Source organism: Lathamus discolor, chromosome 15 (genome assembly GCF_037157495.1).
Source record: "Lathamus discolor isolate bLatDis1 chromosome 15, bLatDis1.hap1, whole genome shotgun sequence".
Classification (NCBI taxonomy): Eukaryota; Metazoa; Chordata; class Aves; order Psittaciformes; family Psittacidae; genus Lathamus; species Lathamus discolor.
The window spans coordinates 2,681,188-2,695,637 of NC_088898.1; the positions used below are offsets into that span (position 1 = coordinate 2,681,188).

General features: G+C 38.4%; 1 protein-coding gene across 9 annotated transcripts in view; it reads right to left on the reverse strand.

Annotated features, from left to right (window-relative positions):
• The window catches only part of DENND1A (DENN domain containing 1A), a 192,089-nt gene that overhangs the window by 24,901 nt on the left and 152,738 nt on the right, over positions 1-14,450 (reverse strand). For all 9 annotated transcript variants that reach the window (XM_065695816.1, XM_065695810.1, XM_065695809.1 and 6 more), the window contains exons 17-19: positions 14,349-14,420; positions 13,197-13,253; positions 8,495-8,626 (exon numbers count right to left, since the gene is read on the reverse strand). In XM_065695816.1, coding sequence (XP_065551888.1) covers positions 8,495-8,626; positions 13,197-13,253; positions 14,349-14,420 — 261 coding nt within the window. The remainder of the gene's footprint in view (positions 1-8,494; positions 8,627-13,196; positions 13,254-14,348; positions 14,421-14,450) is intronic.

The window sequence follows — 14,450 nt, forward strand, 5'->3', positions numbered from 1 at the left end:
ACAGAGCACTGAGAACTCCTCCTCATTTGGCAGTGCTGATAATGTCCATCTATTAATCGCATACTGTGCAAACAGAGAATAGCTAACTTTTGAAACTACTAGATATTATAATGTACAACATACCACAGTTTGCTTTACATCTAGGACTTACATGATGCTAACACGATACAGATTTCTGCTAGAACCAAGAATGAAAGCAGGAGCATGACATCAGGATCACATAGATCTTGTCAAGCTAAAATGTCCCACCAGGATGAGGCAAATAGGCCTCTTAGCTACAACTTACAATCTGCTTGTTATGTATTATAAACAGGGACAGCAAATCCTAAACCCATAGGTAACCCTACTGTGCATTATTACTGTTTATAACTGATGCTATTCTAAAAACACAGGGCTTAAACAATAAACCCCTTGCCTGTAGAACTAAATGGTATTTTATTTCTTTCGTCTGCAATTACAGAAAAAAGGAAGGATTTTGAGAACTAAATGAATATATTTTTCTATGTGTGCAGTAAGTGTTGAGCAGACCAACAGATTCAGGCCATGCCCCAAAGCAGCATGATGTTGATGGGAGGAATATTACGTAGCAGTGGTTAACTTGTAATGGTATCTGTGGACCTGTCAAGACTTCTGGTTATTTCTGAGTTCCAGTGACAGGAAAGTTCATACGCTACACAAAAAAGCAGTACAAAACCCCCAAAAGATGATACTTAATACAATTTGAGATTGTGACCACTTGGGTTTTTTATCTCACTTTTTATCTGCTGTACAATTGAAAATAAATCCTGACATCCTCCTATCTATACCTGCATTCAGGTCTTCTAAAACTGTAAAAAAACGCTATTAAAATGATATTATTCAACACTTTCCAGTTTGAAGACTCCTGACATTTTACAAAGGAGATGACTGTCAACAGCCTCTTATTTACCTGGCACAGATCCCAGCTGCCTGTAGACCACAGTTTGAAAACCACTGTTAAGCTCCATGTAGTAGGCATTTCTTCCCACAGGAAACAGATGCCTACAGAACACCAAATACTGAATTCAATCTAGAGTCATTCTAGTTCAAAAAGCCTCACATATTTTGTTTCCTTTTTGTTTATACATAGTGAAGTCTTAAATGACAAAGAATCATACTGAGGACGGCTAAATATATAAGCCAGGAGGAGGCTAGCACTCCTTAATCCAGTTTCTGACTGGTCTGTTCTGTTTCTGTAGTGTTTTGACACACTTGTCCCTTGCTGAGCCTTCCTTTTGCAGGTTGCTTCTGCCAGCAGTGCTGTCTGGGGAAAGGGGTAATTTGCAATGGCTCACAAGCTTCAACTCGTACACCATTTTTTGTTCTGAGAAGGTATCAGAGGAAAACCAAGACATTTCTACTTACAGAATGGACTTCCAAGTGAATTTCTTTGAGATCCTTGCTTTTACATAGAACCCCACAGCCGATTTTACCTGCTCTCCTTGTTCTTTAGGAAAACCACTGGTGACTTGGTATCATTTTTTGTTATTTCTTTGACATTTTGTCACATCCTTTACACCTCACCGTCCACACCAGATTTTTTTCTGGATCCTACAGTAACAGCAGAATCCTGCATTGACAATGCCCGTGCCTTAATCGTAGTGGGTAACTCTGCGAACACACAGGTATATTCACAGTACTAAGGCATGTCTAACACCCAGAAAATAACATATCCTGTGGACTCCACATTGCATAGTATGCCTTAGCCTGAAAGCAGCATAACTTTCGTGTGTACAGAAGGAGGATAAATCACGACTGTCTGTTACTTTTCTGCATGATGAAAGGACCATGAAAGCAAGCTCCCTTAACTCACTGGACCATGTCCCCTTTTGGGATTACTAGCCAAACACCAAGGAGGTTTTGTTCAGAATGATTCACAGAGATAAACCAGTGAAGGGTTTAAGAGAGAATCTCACTGAGATGATGCTCCAATTTCCAAAGAACTTCTACCAAAATGAGGTGTATTTTGCAGTGGCTTGTTTTCATCCTGTTTCTCAACATACATGGATGAAGAGACATGTAAAAAATCCCAGACCCCAGGAATATATTTATTCCCATGTGTTAAAGTCTATCCATCTACTATCTCAGCAGAGTTTAAAATCACAGCTAATAGGTTAACAACTGTTTTTCTTCTGCTTCAGATGAAGAATATCAGAAAGCTGGGGGAATATTCGGCTTCCCAATTTGTACTGACTGCTCACTGCTACCTGCAATGTCTGTTTGACAGGACTGACATTTTGTACCGCTGTGAGATGGGAAAACGTGTGACATTTTTATTCATGGTGGCGTACGCCCTTGTAATGATCAGCCCTGGTCGATGTGCTTACTGCAGCAGCCCCGAGCCCTCGGAGAACAAACAAGAACCGAAGGTGCCAGCAGTTTGGCTGCCTTATTAAACATCACCAGGATTCTAACGAAGAGCAACTGCTGGAAAATCTCACTGTCAAATCCTCAAGGACATTGTCAACATGGAACTAACTACATATATTTTTCATTTAAAATACTGGAAAATCCAGCAATGCAATATTAAATTTAAAGAAAAAGCCGTGCTATTTCGTGTGTGTTTTCTTTTTTAACTGGTCATTTTGTCAGCCTCGCAGTGGCCTTTCTGTTGGCCCAATACTAGAAATCAAATCAAGATCCTGCAACAAATGATGAAAGATGTTGGAAAATGGACATATCTGTTATTATGTTTTAACAGCTATTTTTCTCTAGCACACAGAATACTTGTACAGGGGAAAAAAAAAAAAAAAGACGGTCTCTCATTTAAAGAGTTCTATAAACAGCAATGACTCCTTCATTCAGCTTCATCATTCACTGAAGAAGTCTGCATAATTAGGGGATACTCCTCTACACAAACACACAAAAGTACATGGCTTCTCTGTCTGTAGCAGTGCACTCCACAACAGTTTTACCTGGTAATAATCAGTCCACCTCAGAAAGGCAAATCCCAAAAATGCCTGGCCGAACTAGCAATCACAGTGGGGTTAGCAGTTAGAAGAATCTTATGTTTCACTTACTCTCTTCTCCCTTTAATCTTCTAGTTTAATCCAGGGGCTCAGAGGTCAATTCAGGCAGTTCTGGCGTAACTGCACGTATCAACTTTGTAAGTAATACATAAGAAGCTTCTGGATGCTGATCTACATTGATAGACTAAGTAAGTCACCCATAAAACACTCTGAGCTTTTCTCAAGTTGTCAATCTAGGTGATTTGGTTAGCCTTGCATGTACTGATATATTTATTTCATATGTATGTATTATTTATAAAGTACAATTCTTTATCCACATGCCACCAGTGATGGACCAAGAGACAAGATATGGGTTCCTCAACATAACAGGACTAATAAGGAAATTCTGCAGACATGTTACAGCTGCTGTTGCTTGTCACAGAGCCCTAGGAGGTTGGCTCAGACACAGTATTTCCTTCATATGTCCAAGTGTTATGGCATCTGACTCACATGTACCCAGGGCAGCATACTTATTCTGAACATCCCTGTTTAAGAAGTGCTTGAAATGCCAAGACAGTTGGAAAACACTAAAAGCAACAGCCCAGGATGTGCTTTTTTTGCGGATGAATATATCTGTTGGATGCAGGACTGGAGCCACATAATCTTATGGCAAAGCATGAATTCCTACATAGCATGAGCTACAGGCATACTACATTGCTGTAGTCACTGCAGAAGACAATAGCTGTCCTGTTGCTCATTAGAAAACACTGCAAGTGAGTGCATGAGAGGCAGTAACCTTTGGGGCTGCTCTGCAGGTAGTGTGCATCTTCCTAAAGAGAGAGCCAGGTCTCACTTGTCAAATATTTACACGAATGACAAGAGTGCAAACCTTTTTAGTTAGCTAACTCCTGTCCCATGGATTGCAATTTCTGCAAATCCTGCACACCACAAAGCAGAATTCCAATCAAACTAATTATTGACATTGGTTTTATTCCCTTGACTAAGAACACGGTCCCCTAAGAATCTTGATGGGATATCTGAATAGTCTCAAATAGACATTAGATGCACAAGTGGTTTTGGGCCAATACATTTGCCTTTCTTGCAAGGTGACTTTTACTAAGTAACAGTGAATTTCTTTCTGAAAGGAAAAGGAGTGAGAAGAGGGTAGAAAATATGCTTTCTGAAGACAAAATAATTTTAAAGAAATAGGCTTATACTTTTGCTAAATCCATAAAGAATCAAATGGAGACCAGGAGGGAACTCCACATGGCTCAGTAGAAAGGAACAGGGAGACCATACTGCTCATCAGTGGGGATGAGTGGAATGGAAGCTCATTTTCTTAATGAAGGATCTCTATTGTCAGAACAGTTCAGAGTGGCAAGAACAGGAGGCTGGCTTTGCAAACAGAGCATACAGTTGCAGGAATATTAGAAAATGAACTTGTTTTCCCCTTTCCCCTTTGGTTTCTACCTCAGTGCCACACAATGCCTGCTGTGATCCAGGGGAATCTGCTATTGTTCCAATGCACCTGGGTGTGAAGGGAGTCACAGGGTCTGGCAAAGAAGCCTTCCTCCCTTCTTTGCTTCATCTCTTTTACCCTGGAGATAATCCCTTTCTGCTGCCTCTGGCCTCAGCGATCCCATTTTGCATTTCTGGAATGTAGCTGGCTGTTTTTCTCCCCATCTTCCCCCTGACCTCTTAATGCCATTTAATCTTCTTGAAGAACAAACCTGCCCTACAAAGCAGAGCTGTTTGTTCTGCACGTCTAAGTGCAGATCATGAATGGGAAAAATGAATATGTTCATTTACAGCAAATCATCAAACCAGCAAATAAGATGGCAATTTCCATGTTATGTCCTGTAAAGTTCAACAGCAGTAAGAATCAGCTGAGGGAATCTGGACAAGTCTTTTATTAGTAGTTATTTACATTAGCCCCCTAATTCTTCAAGAATGGAGTATGATTTCAACTCTTAGGTAAAGACATACGTGGAAGAGTCTTGTATTTTCTTAAGCTTTCCCTTCTGGTACATAAATGGAATAGAACATTCCATTTTCTGGTAAATAAAGCAACACACAGAAACATAAACACACCTATGCTGGCAAAAGACATTCTAATTATAATAGAAACAATTGAAGTGCTGAACAGAAGTGCCAGTATTACGTACTCCTAATGAAATGGTAGCCTTTCCAAACAAATGATGTTTCCAGCAGCTTATCATTTATTGTTTTAATTGTACTGATGAGTTGTGCTAAGGGAAAAGAATGTTCCTAGGTATAGCTTTGTCTTCTCAGACTCTGGGCTTACCGCCTCTTGTGCCTACACCTCTTCTCAACAGCTGATGGGAAGCCTGGGCATTGGCAGTGATCCTGTATGAGCCAGGAGGCTCTTGCAGAGGCAGTCAGTGCAACGCTTCCAAGGAATAGCATGAAGGCTTAGTTAGGGGTGGAGGAGTGGGAAGGTTTGTGGATAGAAGCACAAGCTTCATTAGGAGAAAGACATGTTTAAAACAGGCATATTTTTGGAAAATACAGTGCTCCCTTTACTCCCCAAGAAGGTTTTAAGACAAAAAGCTGGAAGCAAGCAATGGTAACACTTTTGCAAAGGATGCTTTCTATGGCATGGCATCTTTTATAATTAACCTTATTTTTCCCCAAAACAGAGTACTATTGAGCACTACATACTATTCATTTGAATCCTTTTCTTGGCTTGACAACTGTTCCTTCTTTTCCCTACACATTAAACCTTGGTTGCCTGTATTGCTCTTGCTACTTGTTGAGTACAGTTGTATTGCCTCAGAGCCCATGACGACAGTTCCCTATATTTGGCTGATCTGAGGGTCAATATTAAAGGTAGACTCCAAGTAAACCAAAAAACACACAAAGTCAAACTGGAGAAAAAGCTGTGGTCACACTTTCCTTTCAGTTTTGTTTAAATCTTTATTGCACCGCCCTAGGCTGTCAGGCTAAATCCTTCTTTGCACCACCAAGGACTGACTTCCCACAATATCCTAGTCATACAGAAACCACTGTTAAAAGAATTCAGTAATAAACAATCCTCTCAAACAATGCCTGATAACCACTGGCCACAATGAGCTACACCAGTGCAGAACCTCACATAGCCAGGTAATTGCTGCTAAATCTCTGAGAGCAAGCAGCTGAGGTGCTGTGCATTCAAAGACATTGCAAGAGATTTTCCTGATATTTTTTCTAGCCTAACAACTGCAGCTACACAACTGTATTCAGAAAAGCTAGAAACTACCTCACTATAGGGTGAGAGATAATGAGTTAAAATTAAAGGTTGCTGCTGGCTTGCTAGCCCATCCCCCTTTAGCTAATCTGTCATGTAATGAAGAGAAGCACCTAGCATAGGACAGCTAGCTGCCGGCTCACTTACAGCGAGCTGATTAAGAATGTTCAACCAACAGCAGACTGCAGACCTTTCCAACGAAAATAAATAGACTGTATGCAAATGTGTTTGTCACTTTGACAGCATGTCTCAATTAAAGCATCTCGCTGCTGTTGGTAGGCTCTCTCACTGCAGTGCTATGGACGAGGCTTACTGCATTACTGATACACAGGGCTTGACCCTAATCCGCATGCATGCATTTTAAAAAAGTCTGCCTTTGCCATATACACTGGCATAATACTACCAGACGCAGAAAGCAAGTGACAATGAGAAAAAAGCCTCTTTCATCCTCTTCAGTTTATAAGAGCTGTGAATGCACAAACAGCCCTTATTTCAGAGTTCTTGTGGCTTTTTAATTGTTCCCACCTACTGTATTCTAGACAGAGTTAAAAGTGACACTAAAATCCCTCCCTTTAATCACTAGTTAGAAGCTATCTCCCATTTAAAGAGTAAATGTTGCTGCTTTTTTTCTCCCCAAAGCCTTAATTTATATTTCATAAACCTGAACATCTTTTCCTTTTGAATGAAAGTATATTTCATTTTCTTTCTGGAGTTGGGCTAGCAGGAAAAAAAAAGCAGCCCTGTGAAAGGACAAAGGCTGTAAGTGAGAGAGCCCTACAGTTGCTAAGTTAGATCATTTTTTGGAAACCAACATTTGTAATGTAATGACAGTAATAAGCATTTAGCAAGCGAGCTCTTCCCCACAGCCAGTGGCTCAGGAAAGCTGATGTGTGTTTCTTTTGACACAGAGAAAGTGATCATTAAAAAATTTGAAAGTGACCGCTAAAAAAAGCTCATGAATTTAAACCTGCACTTTCCACTCCATTATGTATTTCACTCATCTACCAAAACATATGAACCACCCATACTGCATAAAAACCTAAAGGAAAAAACACAATGTAGATTATAATATTATCTGGATTTCTGACTGCTTTAAATGAAATGGAAGGTTTTCCTGCTAGATGGCTACATTTCTCCAGTAGCCCCAATTCCTCTCAAGTGTATTGGCACCGACAGTAAGTGAAAAATAAATCACTCCTGCAAATACTTAATTGGAAGAGAATCAGTTTAAATAAAAAAAAAAAAAAAAAAAGTCTCCAAGAACTTACATTTCAGTGGTGAAAGTTCTGCAAGAAGAGAATCTAATTCTAAAATGATTCAGACAACATTGCTCTGAGCAACGACTCTATCTCGTGTAGCCCTGTCCAATATCTGAACAGTCAATGCAGCTATGTCAACTATTTTTTATTAACAGACACTTAGCTAAAAAGCTGGTTTGCTTCACATCTTAAAATTCCCAATATTTCACATTTGTTTTCAAGTTAACTATATTTCCTTTGAAGAAATCAGATATTCACTCCTGTTTTCTGATCATTATACTGTAAAAAATAGATACGGAGAAAGAAGAGAGAACTGTGAACACAAATAATGTTATTTTTTGAGTCAGGCTGCACTTCACAGGAGAACACTGGCAAACTGATAATAGATCCTGTATGTTTTTCTATGAAAATCACAGCAAGCACAAGGTTTTCTAAATAACTAGCTCTTAAAAAAGCCACATGACCAAACTCACTCTTTTGCAGACTTATCAAAAGAAATCCTATAAGAGTAACTAATGTGCATAGCTCAGTTGTCAATACTGAAATACAGAGAACATTAATAAGCTATTAATTGATTTTTCCATCTTAGTTCATAGCATTTAATTTTCAGAGAATGTTAAAATGTTTTAATAGTTGGATGTTCTATATTGACACTAATGATCTGGCTAGATAACAGGGAACATTTTAAATTATATTTCCTCAGTCCTGAGGGCGACTGCACTTTGCATGCTATAAGAACAGCAAAATAGTTTATAAAATTGCTATAATAATTATGCTTCCTTCCCCCATTCACCTATAATTTATTTTCCTCAAAATCATCATATGAACAAAGAGAATCAGTAAACCCCTGAAAATTCAGGTTTTAGAACCCCATTTAAACAGATACATCAGAAACAAACCTATAACAAGGCAATTCAGTTACAAAGAAGAATTAAACACTAGTCATATTCATTATTGTGACTTTTCTCTGAACTGTTTTTCCTGAGTGACACAATATAAAGACACCTAACACTAAGACATACCTGACCAAAATGTACTGTGATTGGCCTTCGGTCTTCTCTTAATTTAGGGTCCTTCTTCTCAACCAGTGGTGAAGGTGCTGTTCTTGGTAGGGATTCCTCTGGTGTCACAGAACACCCATTCTCAGCAATGTCCTGCATGGTAGGAGAAGGTGAATAGCATGGCCAGGAACACTCTTGATTAAGGGTAAGGGGAACAAAGGAGACACTAGAGGATAATGCTGACTAACAATTTTGATGTTAGGGGAAAAAAAACACCAAAGTACAGAAAAGAAAACATCATTAGAATAAAGCATTTTGTTGTACTTTGTCAATCATAGCTTGTACACAATCACTCTCTGCTCCTAATAGCAATGTTGCACACAGATACATTCAATAAAATGTCTGACTTAGACATGCGAAAGCCAGAAAATACATAAGAAGAAAAAAAAAACCCCACAGCTTAAAATTTCTGTTCTAGGAACAAATTCAACTGGAATTCAGGGACAGGGCTATTCTGCGTTTTGTAAACCTAAATGAAAACAGTCATTCTATTTACGTACTTCATGAATTACATGCAGCAGAACAATTACTTTTAGAAGCGGGAAGGAGGTGAAACTCACAACTTAGCTTTGCATTTTATCTTTGAGTCTGTGTATACTGAATATGCCTTCAGGAGATTGTATAAAACAAACTGCTGCCTAGCAGAATGCTTTTTTGTTTTGCTTTTGACATTAGTCCTTATCTTCAGAAGTGACCCACCAACCTAGGCTAGAAGACTTAGCAAGTGGATGGATGGTATATGTAACATGGATTTTGAAAAAGACAAAGGCATGCAGACATAAGGAATCAGAAGAAAAGAGTTTGAAAGTCAGTTGAGAAATAGTCTGTAACGCAGTGGGCCCCAAACCTTACATCTCTTTGCAACAATGTCAAGGAAATAATGCTGGGTAAATATAGAGAGAAACCTGCACACACTGTAGCTCTGCAAGACTGACCTAAGGTTGGCTGCTGACATTGCCATGGCTTTGATTCACTGACCTTTGACATGCCCCCTCGAGCTTCCGCCTTGCGAAGGTACAATAATGAGACATGTAAGCTGATGGCCAATTAGAAATGGTTCTTTTGGACACAGACTGACCTAATGTGTTTAGGTCAAATGAAACAAAAAGCTAGATGGACTTTCTAAGGGGCTTTGTCTGCTCCACAGAGAAGCCGGGAGACCTTTTTAGATCCAGCTGGCAGAGCAGTGGTTCACCAACATGGGCATGAGGATCGTGGGGAAATTAACAACTTGGTCAAACTAGAGAGAAAAACTTTTTCCTCCCCCCATCCTCCAGCTGCACAAGGCTACCTTGTCTTCAAAAAAATACAACAAAGGGCACTGGATTAGCAACAAAGAGCCCCAAACCAACTCAATGACAAGAAAGGTAAGCTTCTGTCAAACTCATACTTTAGCTCCAAAACAAAAATATGCTGCCAAGGGATCTGGTCAGTTTTGGAATCACAGAACCTATGCCAGCAACTTATACTGTTCTACATTAAATAACAACTTGATGTACACATTTCTATACAAGTATAGCCATATTAAATGGGCACCAAGCTTCAGACGTTCTATGCATATGCTCTAAGGGTGTCCAGCACATTCAAAGCCACCTGACCTGCACAGTGCTTCCCCTAACAACTGTCTGTTCAGGTGAAATCTTTACTACCTTTTGAAGGAAGAACTTCAGAGATTGAATGATATGTAAAGTTTACCCTATAAACTGAGCAAGGTTTTCTTCTGTTTAAATAAGGATTAGTAATCTTTCTAGGTACCTTTTGTGATGCACTACAAATATTGCCTATTAGAAAAGCACAAAGGACATTCCAGAGTGTCTAGAAGGATTCTCCAGGTTATTTTACAAACCTCGAAATGAGTTGTTTCTAGTTGTACTGATAATGAAGTACTGACCGTAGCTCATCGATAACAGACATTAACTGTAGCCACACAGGGCTCTAAGTAAAATATTGTTGAATACATTAATGCCAAGTGCCCAACCATTTATATAAATTGTCTTTTCCAGAAGCTTTCAGTAAGTTACATTCTCCTTACTGAAAGTTGAGGATGGTACCATTCATATTCCTCCTTCTCCTTAATTCTATGTAGTTAAGCTTCAAAAGAGCCAATAACAGAGTGAGTGACTTGACCACCACGGTCCATTTGTGAAATGGAAAGAGCAGCCTTTAAAAAAAAATGGAAGAAGCAGCAAAAATGGAAAAAAAAAAAAAAAAGAAAGAAAAAGAAAAGGTACTGTATCAGATAAAAATAAAGCTGCCATGCTGTATCTATTAACAATTATTTGCTATCACTCCTAAGAATCCTCTGAAAACTATTTCTGTTGCTTTGAAATACTGTACCACAAATGAACAAGGGACGGAAAAAATAGAGCCCCATTCAATCTCTACTATCATATTAAAGAAGGACCTTACACACACCACAGTGACCTCTCAACAGGTCAATCCTGCATTTCTCATTTGCAATTCAAACCCAACACTGGAGCAGACCAAGGGCAAAATGGGCTCTTGATTATATTTAAGAGGTCACCATTGCTATGCAGAGTTGTAGGAAGCAGACCTCTAGCTTTATTGCATTTTTAAATTCTATCTTGTACAGAAGCTTCTCATATTTGGCAGGAAAACTGGAAAAGGGATGTTTATATTTGACTTTTCTTTACCAGTGGCCTGCATACTTTTTGTATTAGTAATGGAAAACAGTATGTTAAAATGCATAGGATAGTAAGTTCAGTTTAAAAATAACCTTAGGTTATCCTTAGAAGATGAAAGAGTAGCATCCCAAATTTAGCAAAAATTAAGGATTTAATGCTGCCAGAATTTCAAACTGTTAACACTTGCACACACTAGTAAGTAAATGCATGAAAAATACAATGTTCTCAACATGAAAATTGGTGAGGATGCACTAAAAGAACTGTCAACAGAGCAGCACAGACATTTAGATTAAAAATGAGGGTGGCCAAAGCAATTTTTGCTATTTTTATCACTTCAAACAGAGCAATACCTCATTTTAGAGTTTTCTTCCTGCCTTGTGTTCAAAATGGAGAAGAGGATGGGTAGAAAAGAACAGACTTAATGAAGAAAGGAGAGGCAGAGTAATGTGTCAACTGCTCCGAGAAATCTTCAAGCTGTTGTGAAGGCATAGGTTGTACAATCATGTTTAACCACCTTACTTACAGAAAGGCCACATAAGAAGGAAGGTGAAACAAAATTGGGCCATTTCTTTGTAAATGTTAGGTGTGTTTTTTAAAGAGTGCTTGCTGCTTGAAGGACTAGGAAGACAACTATCATAAGAAAAGAATGCAGAGAATGAATGAGGCATTTCTCAGCCTTTCATACAAATGTCAGGGAATAGCACACAATTATATTAGCATTTAAAACACAGGAAAACAATCTGGTCATTTTATGCAGCTCCAACTGCTTCAGAAATGCACATGAGAAGGCCAAACATTTTATTATTCATGAAGGTTATCTCCAGAAGTGGTACGCAAGGAATTACAGAAAAAATTCCATGTACATGAAAACTGCTTCATGTTTCTAATATTTTCATACTATACCTGAAGTGGTCATGTAAAAGTTGTAAGTGTAATAAAATAAAATAGCATTAAAAGCATCTGAAGCAACTTTATCCTCCTGAAAAACGTCTAGCAATCTGCTACAGTATCTGAGAGTGAACAGCCTTTGGACTGTACACGCAGTTTGATCAGCCGGTAACCTGCCTGCACAACAATCCCTGTGATTTAACAGTTTGACATATGCAGGTAGATTTCTGTTTGTGCCACAGGAATACATTTGCAGTGATGTCTTAAGGCAGTGGTCTGGGAATTTAGAGAAGAAATTTACTGAGATGGCACAGATTAAAAAACACTGTTTGTGACAAATTGAATAAAGATTTCTGAATAAGAACTCCAGTTCTAGAAGCAAGTTAGCTACCTTGTTTTTCCAAAAAGACTCTAATACCTCTGCTTCATAGAATAACTGAAATAAACCTAAGGTAGAGTTAACCATCCATTCATAAGGTATGTATCAATATGACCATACTTTTGGCTTAAAAGGAGCAATTAGTATTGGATAACACATTGTTCAAACACAATTCAGCATTCTTGGAATTGTGCTGTTTACAAACAAAGACAGATTGGGAAAACGACAAACAGCCTGAGTACTTTTTTCTGTAATAATTCAAATGTGAAATGAACACCAGCTCTAATTCCTTTACGTCTACTTTGCAACAGACACTCAAGAAACATATCAATCCTTTTCCCAAGGACAGACATACACTTTTTTCCCTAACTGATTACTGTAGTAATAACAACAATTTGCCATTTGTAGAAAGTTCACTGCCATTGCCATAAGAAAGCTCCCCCAGTTCACACAGAGTCTGCTTCCACAACGCCCCAGCACGAAGGACAGGAGAGGGACCACTCCAAACAGAACACTCAATTTTCTGGCTTTCGTGGGTTTGAGTCAGAGCCTTAATGTGTCTGAAGACAATTTTTTTGTGTGTGTCTGGGAATATTTATAACAGTGTGAAAAATCCAGGACAGCTGGTAATGCATTTTGAAGTGTGCTAACAACACTGTATCAAACAGCTTCCCATTGATCACATAATGCTTTTGGTGGCTAAGTATTTCATACATGGTGCTTATACATTTTGAGTAAGAACTTCAAGTACCTTTTGCTTCAAGCGGTTTTTCACTTCTTTTATTCCCATTTTTGCATGATCTTTTGCCTGCATGAAAAATTAATTTAAGTTAAAATCCCCTTCTATTTCTAGCAGTGACTAAGCAGTGATTTCAGTGCATCAGGATTCACCTTCTCTAGTTACTAAAAATGGCAAGGAAGAAATTGTAAAAGGATACCGAAAACACATTAAAACAAATAGAAAGCTAAAAAAATCCCAACCAAACAAACCCACTATTTCTCCCCTCTCCTCCCTCATCGTAAAAATTCAGTTTTCTCTGTTTTGATGCCACAGACATCTTTTAGCTTTTTGCATTCCACAGCCTTGGTCTTCCCCCCTCAGTAGTTATCTTTGCTGGAAGTTAACAATCAACAGGAACAGTAAGCCTGCAAACTTGCTCCTTGCAGGACACTAGATGCCAGTTCCATATAGTAGAGCTAATCTCATCCTACTCATCTCTCTCAGGGTGGAGGAAGGCAGCAGAAAAACAAAGTTCGAACAGTTATCTCAATGCTTTTTGTGGCATTATTTCCTAAAATTGACCTTACACGAAATCCTCACTTGTTTCTGTTGGTTTATCTTGCACAGTGGAACTGGCAGCCATGCATGATAACGCAGTACCATACTAGCTGTTTGTTAACAAAACTGGAAACATTTTCATTTAAAGAATAACTCACTAAGTTGGGGTCTAAATAAGCAGGTATAAGAAATCACTAGGGAAAATTAGTTGACATTTAGAAAAGATGGAAACAATTTGGAAAATGAGAGGATTCCCTTATTTCGATGAAACTGCAAGCAGAGAAACCTGATGTAACAATGATTTCCAACAGAGTAATGATGAGATGGTAGAGAGGCTCAGTAAAGCATATAGGCATTACTTCCCAGAAATAGTTCTATGCAATAGAATTTATCATCTATACTTTCAAAGGAAATCACAAGTTCCCCTTCTCCTTTGCATTTCAATTATGTTTAAATTTCAAAATGACTTTTCCATTTAAAATTGAGATTTAGATGAATGTGTATTTTAAGTCATTTTGTGAGTCTAATAAGAATGAATGTAAGTCTTGAGTTGCACTTGAAAGGTTAAAAGAGAATCATAATTAGACTCTTAATCTCAGTAGTAAGCCAGTACTTGATACTTACAAACTTATAGACAGTCTTCATGGCAGGGTTGGCTTTGGTCTTCACTGTATTTAAAATGGCTCCGCTTCCTTTCTATAATTATAGTAACAATAGAACAAATTT